Here is a 17,420-nt window from a genome sequence, read left to right as displayed (position 1 = left end):
AAATCTTCCCACCAAACATGTCTAATGTGATCAGCTTTGCGTAATTTCTTCACAAACTTTCCCTGCAGTCGCTCCAACCAGATAGTTGTTGTAACAGATCAGAAAGTGCCGATAGTTTCGACCCAGACGGGAGCCCCAGGCAGGGGGTTGGAAACACTCAGCATGTCCCGGCTCAGTGTGTGTTCTACGGTGACAGTAACACGACGCCCCCTCTGTGTCTGCTTCCCAGAGTTTGAGCTTAACGTAGCGCTTCTGTGTAGCGTAGCTTTTCATGTGTGTGTGTGAGAGAGAGTTTCAGGAGTGCATATTAAGTAAACATAAAGTAAACAGTTTCTACTTCCTGTGAAGTGGCTCTGGAAGTTCTTTCGTTTTCTCACTGCCAAGTTCAGCAGGTTTTTGCAGAGGCATATTTCAATTCCTACTTTTCTACCAGCCTGAGCTTGTTAGCTACTTTATTTGCTAGTGTGGTTCCATGTTTGATATCAGTCACTGTGGTCAGGTGTTTTGTATAGCCCCAGTATCAGCCTCTGTAAAAAGATACTTTTTAATATTTTCTATGATACTGCACAACACACTTATCTAGACAAATGGACAGAGTAACGACAAAATTCAGGCTTTAAGATGGGGTGCATAACTCTGCTCCTGGACAACACAATTTGGCTGCCTTTCTCTACGTTAGCTCTTAATAATCCAATTATAATCGACAAACTAGGGCTATACCAATTGTTAAGAGTGGACTCTGCTTACCCCCCCAAATTACTACAAATATATACTTGGTTATGTTTACACCTTGCAAGTGCATTCTGTTGGAGACAAGTAGCCCAAAATGGGAATTCTTCCAACACTCCTGATTACCCACTCCAGCTTTGCGAGGAATAAAGGGGTTTCCAGTCCACAGCTTGCCTTCAGAATCTCTATAAATTCTGCAATGTACAGCAACCTTTTACATGCACAGTGTATATTGAATTTATAGTGAATTATCCTATTAGACCAAAATAGCATTGCATTTTACATTGCACAAACAATGTTGGTATCAGTTGATGAACAAAAGTGTCAGAACTGGTTCTCTACCTCTCTCTTTGATGGATGAGTCGGACACATGGCCCTGCTCAAAGTAATATACAACCTCGAAGGTTTATGGATCCATCAATGTAGGAGAACCACACATACGCCAGACACATACACACACTTCATTGTCACCATTGCGTGCTCTCTCACTCTCTCTCTCTCTCTCTCTCTCTCTCTCTGTCTCTCTCTCTCTCTCTCTTTCTCTCTCTTGATCTCGCTCTCACTCTCTCCCCTCGCCCAGTTGCATACCCAGTTTAATAAGCTTTGACCTCCACATTGATAAACAATATCATAAAACGGCCCATGCTGTTTTGTGGTATTAAAATCAATGACTCATTGGCACAGTAAACCATGTCATAAAGTACAACACAATACACTTTGATTGAAATGACTTTGAGTTCTACATTCATTGCTATTCAAGCAAAACATATTTACAGTCCCATATTTCTATGGTTGTCCTGTTACACCAATAATGCATATTAATTTAATAATAGCTCATCTAAGATCTGACAAATTTTATTATGTTCCATGTTGTGGTAGCACTTATTGCCCCAGCCGAGTGTGATAGTAGAAGGTCAACAGCATACATTTAATTTTGTAGCCAAGCATTGCAATTTGATTCTTAAGACTTTGTGGATGTCTTTTCTCAGTGTATAAAGCATAACTTTTCTCACTGTTACTGCAATCCTTTCCATTTTGCTAACAAATTTTTGTTAGTTTGCAAACAAAATTAAGCTTCCTAATGTCAGCTCAGGTCATATATATTGATTTGCATGTGTGGAATATTAGTGTCATGTTTGGATTTGGTTGCATTTGATGGTGTTTGCTTTGTTTTCTGCTAATTTGTTTTATTAACTGTCTTAATCAAGGTAAAATCCTGTTTCGACGAAGTCATGTACGGGACGTGGCCATGAAGAGACTGCGCTTTATAGATGACTATTGCAGAGTGAGTTTCTCTCTCAGTTTACACATATAAACGCATGAATAAGCATGTGTGCTTTTTATGTTCAGGTTCATTGCTACTCACATGCTGCTTTTCATATGCGAGGTTCCACAGGGTCCTATAATAAGGCCTTTCACATTATGAGTTTATCTTGTTTTCTTGGAGCACAATAGGAAAGACAAACACAACCACTATTTAAGCAAATTAAATGTTCTTTTTCAGAAAACAAAATAAAAATACCACTTAAAAATCTGAAAGAAAAAGACAAACCTATCCTAATGAAAGAAATTAAAATGGAGACATTGCTGTTTTTTATTCTAGAAACATGTTTTGTTTTTATTTTTTTATTTTAGAAGTGAAGTTAGTGTCCTGTTTACTAAACATTATTAGAAGACTTGAGCAAGTCAACAAATGGAAAAGATACAGATATGCTTTGTTGTTGGTAAAAGACAATCATTCAATGTCTTCCAGCTTCAGAATACAAGCAATTAACAAATCACAAAGGTTTTGATCATCTTTTGTCTTATATCTCAGTAAATAGCTACCTGTCAGTATAACTGTCTACTTTGTTATGTACTTCTCAACTTCTCTCTCTCCCTGTCACTCTTTCTCTCTCTCTCCCTCCCTCATTCACAACTCTCTTGTCTCTTTTCCTCTCTATCCTCTTCTTTCCTGACGGCACAGAGCCAGTTTTACACACACATAAACACGCCACAGATGCTACCAAATACACACAGTTAGAGGACAGCTGCTTGAAGGAGCTAGAGAGACAGAGATGAGTATTACAGGGTGTTTGGGTCATTATGGCTGCAGGCACCATGGCATTTTCACAGCACTTTAGAATCTGTATATTCTCTTTATAGACTTTTATGAAGTCATACATTATTTTAAGTAATAAAATATGATGCTACGTATTTGCTCTAAATTAGTTATGCCACTTTTATAAACATTTAAAAAAAATAGGTGCTGTTATTGAGGTTCAATCAAGTGGATACCAAAAATTGTGTTATATACACTATATGGCCAAAAGTATGTGTACGTCTGACCAATCTTTCTTTCCTAAACAATGGGCATAAGTATGGAGTTGACGTCCCCCTTTGTGACTATAACCCACTCCTCTCTTCTGGAAAGGCTTTCCATAGGATTTTGGAGTGTGTCTATGGGAGTTTGTGCCCATTCAGTCAAACGAGGGTTTGTGAGGTCAAACACTGGTGTTGGATGAGAAGGCCTGACTCTGAATTAATGTTCCAACTTATCCTTAAGGTGTTCAATGGGGTTAAGGTCATGGCTCTGTGCAGACCACTGGAGTTCCTCCACACCAGACTCGTCAAACCATGTCTTTATGGATTTCGCTGGCACAAGGGCAGTCATGCTACTCAGGATTGGGCCTTCCCTAAAATTGATGCCACAAAGGTGTAATTGTATAATTGTCTGAAGTTTGCTGTTGTATTAACACTACCCTTCTCTGGAACTAAGGGGCCCAAACCCTGAAAAACAGCCCCTCTCCACCACTTTACTATTGGCACTAACATTCTGGTAGGTAGGCATTCACCTGGCATCTACCACACCTAGATTCATTCATGATGAGTGATTTTGTCACAGATAGGCCAGCCTGCTCTGTGAGTTTGAGAGGTCTACCACTTCGTAGCTGAGGTGTTGTTGCTCCTAGATACTTTATTTCACAATAATAATGCTTACAGTTGACAGAGGCAGATATAGAGGTGTTTTTGAGCTGTGTGTACTTGGCTTGGGTTTTCTGTCAATTACAGAACATTCTGACCACTGCTGTCTTATCAGCCTTTAAGACTTGCACTGGGTTGTATGAGGAAGCAGCACATTAGTGCCCAGTTGTAGAGAGTAATTTGCTTTGAAGTGGTGGAGAGGGCGATGTTTACCAGCCATTTCCTGTAAGCTTTAATTAGACAAACGGCCTCTGTGTAATTGGTGGATGTTCTCAAAGAATGCTCTTACTCCAGGGATTCTCTTCACAAGTTCTCCATGTCTCTCACTCATTCTCTTTCTCTCTCTCTCTTGCTCTGCTTCTTCACTGGCTGTTGGGCTTTGCTAATGAATTATCAGCTGAAGCAAATCCTACCAGTCCACTGGGTATAGTGTACAAATGAGATGTTATATTTCATATGAGCTTCTTTATGAAATTAATAACTGTACAAAGCTTTGGAAACAAGATATACTGTGAATGCAGATGTTAAGCCAAAACATATATATGTATATGTATATTTACTTTTTTCTGTTATTGTTACACACACCAACTGTATATTACTGTGTACCACTGATACCCAAATTCTCAACACTGCAGGGAGTGTATCTTTTAATTAGTCCTTTTCACCCTCGCATGTTTGAAAATGCAGCATCAGTTTAGCTCCACCTATTGCTATAATTGTGCCACTGCAGTATCTTTCAGTACTAATGATTGTGGGACAAATGAAGAATATTTGTTTTAATGTGCTCTGAAGATCCAAGCAATGTCACCAAGTAGGGCTGCTAGCTGTTGGTTAGGGGTGGGCTATAGATTATGTCTCAATATTCTGTATTTTCAGGGTATATAACAGGTGTTTCTAGAACACTGAACAGTTGCATGCTTAACTAAAAATGGAGATTTAGATCAGATGCTAAGAGTCTGTAAACAATAACTGCTACAGTCACACTGTCAAAAGAAGTGAATTGCATACTAACAACCAATATTTTGTTGCTTGCTTTTTCCTTTTTTGCCTTATTTGCTTGAATAAAAATGTCATTATGCTTATTATATAGTTTTTCAACAATTTAAGCAATTGCTTGCGATTAATCACATTTTTTTCTACAGATTACACATTAATTTCTCAGATTTGATGCTAAAGAAAGTTTGTTTTTTATTCAAAACAGACTATTATTAGCTTTATCAGAATGTTTTTACTACTTTCAATATTTCAGAAACATTATTTTAATCACATGAACTCAGTATTTAAATGGACCTGAACATCATATGTAAGTCACATGGTTTAACATTGGCTTAACATAACGTGCAGTTTCCAGCTATCATCACCAACATCCACCAACAAACAGTGGCTGCTTGTTCCACCTCTTCCATGGTTGTAGTCCTTTTGCTCTTATAGCAATATGTTACAACTTGTTTTGAGGAGAGCTGTAGATGCTGCTTGTTGATTTTTGTAGCTCTCCCACAAGCCCTGTGCAGCATAGTCTACCAAATAACTGATAGCAGTGGGCTTTGCTTGTATATGATACTAAAGACTCTATGTACTTTGATGATCAACAAAAAAACACTGTAAAAAAAGTAGTATGATCACTGTCAAAGTACTGTACAATTTAATGGCCAGATCCTGAAAAAAGAATATGTGCCTGTATATAAACCATACATATACTGTATTTTAATACTGCTGTTTTATATATAGTTTACAAAAACAAATTATCACCATTATTTCACACATATATTTACATTTACTTTAATGGTTTTTACCATTATTATGATACTGTACTCAATGCTCAGACCTAGTTGAACCAGTGAAACTGCTGAATTACCGTAAATTAGAGAAATTAGAGAAATTAACTATAATATTCCAAATTTTTGCCATCATTGAGAAAACATCCATACCGTTCTAGTTCTAGTGAGCCGTCAATGGGACTCACCATTTACAGCTGTATTTTAGTATGTGTGAGCAGCTGAACTACAGGGTGGTGTTAGTTACGTTCATTTACTAAACTAACAAATTGTTAATGCATTATCTTTAACACTAGTAGTTTTTTCTTTTTTATTATTATTATTTGACACTGCTGTTTCACTGGCATGTTTTACCCACTCCAACTTGTTAGCAAACTTCAGACAAGCTAGTTATTGTGATGCATATTGTGTATTATGAAAATGTCTTAATGTGTTGAAATCACCCACACTACTGCTTTAAATTAGCAATGACTTTACAATTTAACAGAAGGCCTTCAGTCAGACACAAAATGACAATGACGTTAAAGGAACTTAATCATCCTTCAGGGCATCAGCAGTGAAAGTGGGGGATGGTTTTGTTTGGAAGTCGTGCTGTTCCTCTGCTGATTGTCCTGTGTTATTTCCTGGTTGGCTATCAGGCGCTGGTGCGACTTCCTCCCCAGATCTCCCAGAGCGAAGAGGTCCTGCGCTTCTTCGAGACCAAACCGGATGACATCAACCCTCCTGTAGAGTAAGTGTCACTGTCTCATGCACAAGCACACATACATGGACATACTCTGAGCTGCATGTTTTTTTGGTACACCTACCTTGAACAGGCACTCTCAATTTGATCAGCTCCCATCTATCCCATCTATCAATGGAAAGAGATCATCACAGGTCCACTTACTGCTGACCAGTTATTATTTGGGTGGTGGCTCATTCTCAGCACTGTGATTAAACTGGCATAGTAGTAACTTGATAGTGTGTTGTGCTGGTTGCAGAAGTGGGTCAGGTTTTCAAACACCTGAGTGTCACTGCTGTGCTGAGAACAGTCAGTTAATCAAAAAATATTCAGCCAGAAGTAATAAGTAAGTAGTCAGAAACTGACAGGCTAGAGTCACTAGAAGATGGCTAATACTCAAAACAGTAGGGCCATGTAGTAAAGCGGAAAGTCGGGATAGTGTAGTGGTCAACACCTCTGCCTTCTACACTGTAGACTGGGGTTCAATCCCCACCTGGGCAAACACCCTACACTATACCAATAAGGGTCCTTGGGCAAGACTCAAACCACCTTGGCCTACCTGTGTAAAATGATCAAATTGTAAGGCATTCTGGATAAGAGCATCAGCCAAATGCCATAAATGTACTGTAAATGAAAATGGTAGGTGTTTCTAATAAAATGGCCTGTGTTCAAATGAGCTCCAAAAATCTTATCAAATCGCCAGGCAAACAAAATAATTCTGTACAATAAATAAACATAACTCACTAAAACAAAGTAAAACTAAACGTATGATAGCAATAAACAAAACAGCAATTGTAATTCATTACACTCTTAAGCCAAGCATATACTGTGCAATTGCCCATCGTGTACTGCCAAAGCCTGCGATTTATATGCTGAAACTGTGCGAAAACACTCACTGACATGACGTGACATGGGTCCTCGCACTGCATGTGAAACGCAGCCACTCTGTCTACAAGCAATTTCCATTAAAGCTGTTTCGTTCAAAACAGTCCCAAGCAAGAACCTTGGCTGAATTTGAAATGGCTCCCTGCTCCCTACATAGTCCACCACATATTAGAATAGCCGGTCCAGCACCCGTAAAGTGCGTCACCTGTCTAACAAGTAGCCTTCTGAAATTCAGCTATGTGTGCACACTTTCATACTGGACAAACAGTGCACTATTTTGATGTAGAAGCCAGAACTTAGTGCACTAGATAGATAGGAGGGGGTCATTTGAGAGATTTGAGAGATGTGTGCGTGTGTGTGTGCATGTGTGTGTGTGCATGTGTACATACATATACATAGTTGATATAAATTGTTGTTTTTAAAGGTGATACTGAGAATGTGTATTAGGAAATGCCAATGAGTATATGACGCCTGTTCAAAGGCTTCAGGCTGTTACTATGGCCAACCTGAATGATCTAATTAGTCCTCTCTGGTTCTTTATCAGTTCTCTTTCCCAAATACAGTAAATATCACCTTTGAAGCTTCATCAGGCCATTTATCGCTGATATCTGATTCCACCACTGTTTTGCCCAGGCCTATATTTATACTTTGCTCCACTGTACTGCTGTGTGTCATTGAGAATTAGCAAATCTACAGTTTTTATTTAGAATTATATTATATGGTATTATTAACTCAAAGAAAAGTTACTTACATTGCATACATTTACACTGCTCTGTGTGAGTGAGAGAGAAGTGCACTTCCACTCAGTCTGCGCTGTAATTATCTGTATCTTTGTAGCCTGCAAACGTTCAGCTTTCAGTTAATACACTATACTGAGACAAAATCCACCTGAGGCGATAGAGAGAAAGAGAGAGCAGTGAAGATAAGCTATTCTCTCTCACTCTCTCTCATTTAATTTTTAATCTCTCCTGCAGTTCACTTCTGCAGCTCAGAGTCAGTCAGTGTGTCCTGAACTCCGCTGATTGCTTCTCTGTAGGAATGGAAACAGTGAGAGGGTCACGATCCTTCTCTTTGTTGCAGTGTTTTCACTTGCTCTCCATTCCACATCCCTACTTCTCTCCTTCCTCTGTCTTTTTTCACACTCTCTCATCCATTCCCTCACGTAGGCTCTGTAACGCTCCGTCTTACTTGCTCTCGTTTTCTCTCCCCTCAGTCCTTATCTTGTTCTTTTTCTATTATTTAGCTAACATCCTCTCACTTCTATTCTTAGTTCCCTCTATCTCTCTCGCTCTTTCGCTCTCTCTCTTTCTCTCATACATTGATCATTTGCTACAGTAATACATGGTAGGAAGGCCCCCCCAACAAACACAAACACACATGAGTGTTCAACACCAAACAGAACCAACATGCGTTCTGTCCCACCTTCTCTCTGACTCAAACGCTGTCCGGCTATTATACTTTAGTTTAGGGTTGTAGCGATTAATCGACAGTGATCAATCAACAGACTCCCGCAATAAGCCCCTCAAGACAGCAGGTTACAGTGATTTTACCCCTGTTAAGATTAAAACAGCAACAAAACACAATGCACTTTAAACTTCAATTTTTAAAAAATGTATGTTAAATCATTACACAAAATTACCAAAATACCTTTTATGAAGCCCTTTGCTATATAAATATACCCCTCTGATGCTTCCTTTGCTTCCTTAGTTTTACAGTCTTCCTCTCCAGCCTAACAACTAAACAGTCGAGCATCGAATTTTTATGTGAGATTTAGTCCTGTGTACACTGTGCTTTTGTCAACTTTTGACTGTTTTTGTTATACCATTTGTCATAGCCTTCCCTTCATCCATCAGTGCTTGAAGTGCCTGTTGTCCTTTTGATCGCAGCCTGAGATCAAATGTTAACACAGCGGTTAGTGTTAATCTGTAGAGTGGGTGTGATTTAAATGTGGATTGACTTTGTTGAGGTCAATAGGAGGTGAATGGTTATAAAGAGATTTATTGAGTAAGGGGTCGATGGATGTGTCTGTATGTGCATGTGTGTGTGTGTGTGTGTGTGTGTGTGTGTGCATGTATGTGTATGTGTGTTAATCCCATATATGGTCCATATATTCCTGCACCTAGTAAATCAACCAGAGATGCACACTGTACACACATGAGTAGTATGTGTTTTTTTTGTCTGTGTGTGTTTGTGTGATTCAGGACTGATTCAGATGGACAGTATGAGCCTGATTATATTACCTCCACAGTCCAACCATTGTGTGTGTGTACATGTGTATGTGGGTACAGCAGATAGGCTGTGTTAAACAGCTGGTTGAGACTCTGTAGCTGTCTAATAGATTTTACCACAGCATTCTAACTCTTTCAGCTCTCAGCACTGCATAGTGTTACATAACTATGTAGTATCTGCTGCTCTTTTCCAGCTAAAATATACAAGTTAAGAAATTACAAGTAATAAGTAAGATTAGGTTAATAACATTAGCTGAGATAACAGAGCATTGACATGTGTCGGTTCATTTAAATACTTTAGATTGACTTATTTTCAGCGTAAACTTAAGTTACATCACCAATCATCAATTTCTGTAGTCTTATTCTTTTTTCCACTTTAATGCAGTAGTAGTAAAATTCTGTGTGGCTTGCTGTGGTGCTGAAAAATTAAACAGTTCTGCGAGTTGCTGAGAGGTGGCACAGGATGTCAGTGGTGTATGCACCTTCATTAAAAACAATGATTGCAATTTTTTACACTGCACAGCACCGTTACTACTGTAGTTTTGCTTAATGTAGTTACATAGTTATTATATAATTCAAATGAATTACATAGCAAGTTAGTTGTACATTTTATTTACATTGTCTTTTAAAAGGTTTTTAACAGGCTTTTAACCTTTTTTTTCTGTTCATTTTGACGTCAAGAAAGTTTAAGTTTCATGAAACTTAAATCATAACAGAGTCTGACCACTATGGGAATTACGTCACTGATACACATGCAAATTTTAGTTATATGTAGTCAAATATATAGTCAAAGAGAACATGCTATTTCAGAAACTGACTGTTTCTCAGGTTAGACATTTTTGTATATTAAAATATAAAACAAACAATTTCAAAGTTTCATCTTTGAGAATTTTGCTGATGCTGGTCAGTAATGACCAAACAATTTATCGGCTGGCTGACACGCACAGACAAATATGGTATTGATTGAAGATTTAGAATCCATGCTGACAACAGAAATGCTATGCTTGTTTCAATGAAATACAAGTGAGAATGAATTAATATAAAATTCAAATATTAAAGTAATCACAATTATTCACATCATTTACACAATTAATTACATAATTCACATTATCATGGATAATTGCATTAGTCCTATTGCTTAAATTTGTTGAGCATTTTGTCGAGAAAATAAGCTTCACACATGAAAATCGCATGATTTCCATAAAGTGAACACAGTTTCCGATTTTCATCACATCCAGTGAGAGCAACAGTGGCTGCATGTTCCAACCAGTGGGTATATATATTATACATATCATATATGCAGTCAGTAGTTCCAACTCCCCCACTATTGTACCCTCTCATTCTCATTCTAGTTTTAGTTCATACAGCTTGTAGATTCTTGAACTTGAATTTTCCACTTTGCTTTTACTTTTACAACCCTATTTTCAAAAACATTAGGACACAGCAAAATGTAAATAAAAACAAATGCAGTGATCCCATCCCATTTATTGGAAATTAGGATGTTTTAGTTTGCTGCTATTTGATCTATTCATATGTCACCTGTGAGCGGGTCCACCATAGTCTGCTGAAAGGGCTGAAGGTATTGCTTTGAAAGCCATTTAAAAGTTAGTGTTTAAGCTAATTGCCAGTGATAACTATGACTTCTATGGATTTAAGCTGATCTAGCACCCTAGCCAAATCTCACCCATTAAAACTGATGTAAACATAATTTAATTTCCACCACACTTTATATGGCACCATAGTCACCGTAGAAAACACGATCAATGACAGTTCAGTGTTTAAACACTAGATATAGAACTGAACTAGAGATGTGCATGTGATTGAAAGTAGTCATGCTTTGATGTGTGTGTGTGTGTGTGTGTGTGTGTGTGTGTGTATATATATATATATATATATATACACACACACACACACATATATGTACATATATATACTTACACATATATATATATGTACGTATAGCTGGTGTATGTTTATTTATTTCTTTCAGAGTCATATGCTAATGTGCTCTGTGAATCTCTTTCAGTAGAGCATTTTTGTTTATGGGTCGATGCCCATGGACCTTGAGTAATTTGCCCTTCGACTAAGAGCCAGTCAGGATGGCCTGCTGTGTTATTTTGATGCTGCCTCGCACACTGTGTTATTCCCAAGGTCGGATGTTCCGCATGTTGCTCGTGCAGATAGAGTGATTACGGTTCAGTGAGGGTACAGTAGGGAAATAAATCACTGAGATGTGTGCCACGGTCTCGATTACGCTTTGAGTTGGTATTTAAATGATCGCCTTAAAGGAGTAGCTCAGCAATGTATCAAATCACATGTATCAAATCAGCTACAAGGCTGGCAAGTATCTTAATTTGCACTGGGCAAACTGCCTAATCTTCATGTGCAAGTTGTTTAATTATCTCAAATAGACTTGCATATATGGTTTCTTTATGTATTACATTTTGTTGTCTGTAAATCCGGACAGAAGTATGTCACGTGGCATAAACAGATAACAGATAACAGAATGACATACGATGTCAGAAACATCAGAAGCAAGTTTATTTGAGTTTTCTTTTTTGATGCGCAAAAACTTCCATTACTTGTTAGCTACATTAGCCTCGTAGCTCAGGTGCAAAGCCAAAGAAGCCAAATTTCTTGGCTGATCAACTACACTGATACTGGTGTACATCTGAATTTTAACAAAGCTATTCCTTTAAAGCATCTGATGGACTGGCGACCTGTCCATTGTGTATTCTGCCATACCCCCAGTGCCTGCTGACAGAGGCTCAAGCAACACTCCCGCAACCCAGAAGGATATGTGGTTTATAAAATGTGTGTGTGTGTGTGTGTGTGTGTATTCCTTTAAAGGCAATGCAAACAGCATAACTTTTTAAACAATATATCAAGGCTTGGGAGTCCTGTTTTTTTAGCTTTTGTGACTGTAGTTTTGATGTGGATCAGCCTGGATTAGTGTTTGTTTTTGGATATGGATTGCTTACTCAGTGAAGACTGGCACAAAAACATAAGAGGAGGTGACCGTTCACTGCTTAATAAAGGAATGTAGTAGCTCATCAAGCTCAATATGGCAGCTGTATTATGGGAATTTCTGCTTTTTAACAAAACGAGCCAATCGTCTTGTTGGTAAAGACATATGGGGGATAAAGCCGGCCTCATGGTAGGGATATGTGCATGCATGTAGGAGCCAGAATACCCTGTTTGTAGCATTGCTTAGATGGCTGCTGAGTGGACTGACTTCCCTATAAAGACTTGAATTGTCACCAGGAAAGAGGAATTCCTCTCGAGAGGAAACACATGCACACACAGTGCTCGGGACTGAGCACTGACTTTGACTTGAAGGGTTAGAGATGGCCAGTCTGTATCAGTGGATATCAGTATCAGATGTTAAAGTCAGCAAAAAATGCTGGATTTGATAGCAAAGTGGAAAAAAAAAAAAGAATGAATCTGATTCAGTCCTGTAACAAATCTGCCCTGAAATAGCACTCATTCAGATAGCGTGATGTGATGTTAGCTGTGTATTTCTATAGTTTGAACATTAGTTTACCATCAAATAAAGGTAAAGCAATAAAAATATTCACATGGTATGTGAAAATTTCAGTTATCCTGACATTCAACAATTTCAATTATCGGTATTGGAAAAGAAAAGTGACACTGTACCATCTCTATGTAGGACAGATTCTCCACAAAGTCCTGATCTACAATCAGAACATCCTTCACTGAACCCTCTGCACTATTAACGAAATTTCAGGATAGCTAGAAGGGCAGTTTGTCTGTGTGTGTATGAGAGAGAGAGAGAGAGAGAGAGAGAGAGATATTTAAGACAAAGATGGTCTTTGAATACTCAGAATAACTCAAGATGGGCTAATTTCACTTCTACACACACACAAGTGTGTTTCCTTCGTTAGAGCTTGTTAGTCAAAGATCAAACGGCCCACAGAACTTCGACTCCATGATCTCCCACCGAAACCACCAATAACAGCAAATAAACAAACAGCAGCCAGAGAGCAGCAAAAATGACGAGAATGTGCTAACGTGAGGACGTTTTTGTACATGAAATGCCACCTGCTGGCTAAAGCATGAACTGCAACCCCCGACAATAAGCTTGTTTTCCTCTAGTTCAAGTGGTGGTGCATCACATGTTACTGCATCAGAACAGCATCAGCTGAAAATAAACAGCAGCCAGTCAGACTACTTTTAAAATCGCAGACGTCGGATTACATTTAAGTGTGTTGTGAGGAAGTCCAGCGCTGACTGAATTGCATGGACCTTTATTCAGATGTGCACATCATTTTCACATGAACAAGTGATACAATAACGTTCATCTTTCACTTTATTTACTTTGGGTACTAAAGCAAAAAGGGGATTGTAACATTTTAATCATGTGGAATTGAAATTATATTGTAGCATTTTATCCAGATTCAGACACATAGTTTACGGCATAACTTACACCAGGTATGTTAAACATAGGGCCTGTGGGCTGGTAGAAGCCCGATTAACTGGGCCACCTCATGAGTTTTGAATCCATGTTCCAAATTAAACTCATCTTGACTGTAATTGATCGTTTGGCACAGCATAAACGACAGCACAAAATCATTGGCACAGCATAACTGACACTACATCTAACAAGGACAGAACAAACCTGTAATGACAGTGGCAGTAAATGAATCACAAATAGGCTGAGATGTGAAAAGTGTTCCTGTGAAACATACATTTCATATACATGTTATCCTGATCGTCTGGAGAGTAGTGATTGTTTTTATTTCATTTTTGAAGTTGAAAAAGTTTTTGATTAAACTACCTGGAGAACCACACTCAACAGATCAGTGTTGAAACTATTACAAGCAGTTCTAAGGGAAAATAAACTGCATCTGGGTTGCTGTATTTGCTAAATTGCTGATGCTTTAAAGTGATAAAAGTGTCTAATGATAACTTTGTAGAACAATGTTTAGATTACTTAGCCAGCTAAGTTAGCATTTCTTGTTTTTTAGTGAGCACTGCTGATGACTTGATAAATTAGTCACATTAAACAGGACTGTACAGCACTCATATTTGTGATTAAATATAAATCCACTAGTATGAGTGCAGTCCTTTGCCTAAAATGAGTGTGACACCCCTGACTTAAGCCAAGCTTGAGGATTTTCCAATAGGCATGTCCCTTTCACTCTTAAAAATTAAGGTTCCTATATGGTTTTTGGCTTGATTATAGATGAAACCTTTAGGTTCTTTAAAGGGCCCATATTCTACATTTTTCTTGTATTTCCTAGAGATTCAGTTACAACCATTGTGTAGTTTGCAATTCAAAAAAGCAATTCAGGTTCCTTCAGAAAAAAGGTTATGAAACTGTCACTGGGACAGATCCCCTCTTGTTACTGGGACCCTTAAGAGTACATCTCATCAAAATGATAATTTCTAAGATGTATTGACTCCACACACCCCGTCTCGCCTCCAGCCTTTTGTATTTTAGAGTTCTGTTTTAAAACATTCGGTTATGAAAAGGTACAAATACGTACTTTTCACCTAAAACATAGGTGAGGTTCACAATTGGACCTTAAAACCACTGTTATACCTTTGAGATACATTTACGTTGTTCGTACCATGATAAACGAAAGATGTACCTGCACAGAACCTTTATTACTGACAATGTCTAACAGTGTAACAGGAAAGGTTTCATGTACTGCAGGTAAACGTGTTGGACTTTGTGACATCACAAAAGCAATAAATTAAAAATGGTCTGTTATTGAAACTTAATTTCCATGTATGGACTGTGTATACTGGGGATCGGCGTGTATGTTTTGAAATTTTAACAGTGTTTATCAACTACATCAATGTTTTTTTTTAATCTAAAAAGGAACTAAAGGAACCAAACGCTGTTCTATAGCACCTACTCCTATCTACTCCTATTGGACTTTTGGCTTAAGCCCCCGCCCAGATATGAAAGATCCTATTTGTGTTTAGACTCTGAGCTGTCAGCTTCATTATTTGGTTCACATGATTTTTACTTTGGAACCTACTGCTGTCATTGAGTGCTTTATCAGCCTATGCATGCCAACTCAAGACTTTTCCTTTCTCTCTTCTGCTAATGCTTTATCTGCAGTACGGTGCTGGACCAGTAGAGGTCACTTTTAGCTTTTTTTAGGCACAGATCTGTCCTGTGGTGATCTGTTAGTAGAGGTTGTTCTACTGTGTGTCATATTTATTGCAGCTGTGCTGAGATCAGTGTGGAAACATCTTTAATAAGGTTTGCCATTAATACAAGTCACTGGTTTGCTGGTTTGAAAGCAGCAGGAAGTGACAGTTGTCCAGTTTGACTGGAATTACAGCGGACAGCGGCCCTCTGTGTATTGGAGTCTAGTCCTTTAGCTGTCCTAAGGGGGTTTTCCCAGAGATTAATGTTTCTACTGTCTGGATCTCAAATCTCTCTCTCTCAATCTCTTGCTCCCTCTACTATTCTAAATGACTTGCCTTACTTTTCCTGCACTCCGCATATCCAGAATTCACAGACAGACTCAGTGTGTTTCCCCAGATGTCTTGGGAATCTTTTCCTGAATCTTTTTTTTTATTTTCTTCTCAGATATTGCTGCTTTTTATTTTGTGGGAAAAGAAAGAAAGGTCAGATTCTAGCTTGGTTGAAACACTAAAAGATGGAACGTAAACCTCATGAAGTTAGAAGTAGAGTTGGCTTATAATCAGCTGTTATTGCCTGCAGATAACAAAAGAATGGCATGTTATGTTACATGAAATATTTGTAACTTGCTGCAACAAGCAAGAAAACTCTGATGAACTCCGTGGATTCTAAACTTTTGAATTACACTCTTGTGTAATGATTGTTCAAACGGATCTATGTAAAAAATATTAAAATTACAAAGACATTACTGAGACAAAAGGAATGTAACACTGTAAATTTGGTGTGCTGCTGTAAGTTTCTTCACCAATTATTTCTTTGAATAGTCAGAGCCTGAAACACAACTGATGCTACAAAATGTTCTTCCATATGTGGCATGCAGTTCCACAGTTCCACCAGAGAGGTCTCCAAATCTCTCATTTCAAGATTGAAGCCTTGAATACTGATGTGCTAAAAATCAAATGGATAGCAATATGGCAAGAATAACTGTAGACTTTAAACAGCACTTTCGTGTTTTTGCCAAATGAATGAAACATCAAATTCCATTACAATTGTCATTTTTGAAAGACCTACAACTGTTTGTCAAACCTTGTTTTCAGTCTTGCAGGCAAAATAATGTCCCATAAAAAAATAGACATTTTTTTTCATTACCTTGTAGGTTTTCGCAATAGGATTCATTCACTGACAGTAAATAATGGCAAATAAAATGAATGAAACTTATTTAGTAAAAAATGTAAATCTCTGAACTTGGATTTTAGTTTCAGGTTTTCACCAAAGATGTTAATTGTGGTGTATCAGTGTTTTACATCGACATCAATCAGATCAATCTTCAACCAAAAATATTTGGATGGAAATAGTCAAAAATGTTTATCTATCTATAAAGAGTGAAAACGTCCCACAAATGACAGAATTTTTTTTTTAAAGATTAAAGACCTACTAGAAAGTCTTAAACAGTGAAGACATCATGTTTTAGATTCCGGTAAGAGTAGCTTTTCACTTAATTCTTCAATTATGGTTCAGCTATGTAGAGCTGCATGTGTTTCACTTCTGTTTTTTGACATAGACATTTAGTTTCATCACTACTTGTAACTAATGATTAAGCCATTTCTCATAGACATAAATCACTTCCTCAGGGGTGTCACCAAATTCCTCTTCTTCCCTCAACCCCCCAATACTATCGACTTTGTCTAGACATTCTTGGCTCTTTTTCCTACACGCTTCTGTGTAAAGGAACACTGCCATCACTTCAGAAGATTAATTGGAATTGCAGTGGGGGAATACATTCCCATGAGGAGGTCAATTCAGCTTGACCCTGTTAGCTTAAAAGCTTTTGGCTAATTAAAAAAAAGTAGGAGTGGGGTGGGTGGCGGCGGTGGGGACTGTGAGCGATCAGCCTGGTGTGTTAACCCCAAGCCTGGTTAAAAGAATAGTTAAGTTGCCATTAGGTTTATAGGTTTATACAAACATACATACATTTAAGCTTTTTTTAACTTGTT

The 17,420-nt window shown here is 38.0% G+C and overlaps 1 protein-coding gene across 6 annotated transcripts in view; it reads left to right on the top strand.

The window, feature by feature from the left end:
- sh3pxd2aa (SH3 and PX domains 2Aa) overlaps window positions 1-17,420 on the top strand; it is a 158,535-nt gene that overhangs the window by 62,862 nt on the left and 78,253 nt on the right. For all 6 annotated transcript variants that reach the window (XM_017698994.2, XM_017698996.2, XM_017698992.2 and 3 more), the window contains exons 4-5: window positions 1,938-2,014; window positions 6,107-6,198. In XM_017698994.2, coding sequence (XP_017554483.1) covers window positions 1,938-2,014; window positions 6,107-6,198 — 169 coding nt within the window. The remainder of the gene's footprint in view (window positions 1-1,937; window positions 2,015-6,106; window positions 6,199-17,420) is intronic.

Source organism: Pygocentrus nattereri, chromosome 12, assembly GCF_015220715.1.
Source record: "Pygocentrus nattereri isolate fPygNat1 chromosome 12, fPygNat1.pri, whole genome shotgun sequence".
Taxonomy (NCBI): domain Eukaryota; kingdom Metazoa; phylum Chordata; class Actinopteri; order Characiformes; family Serrasalmidae; genus Pygocentrus; species Pygocentrus nattereri.
Note: the sequence above shows the minus strand (reverse complement) of the source record. Positions and strands in the feature narration are given on the sequence as shown.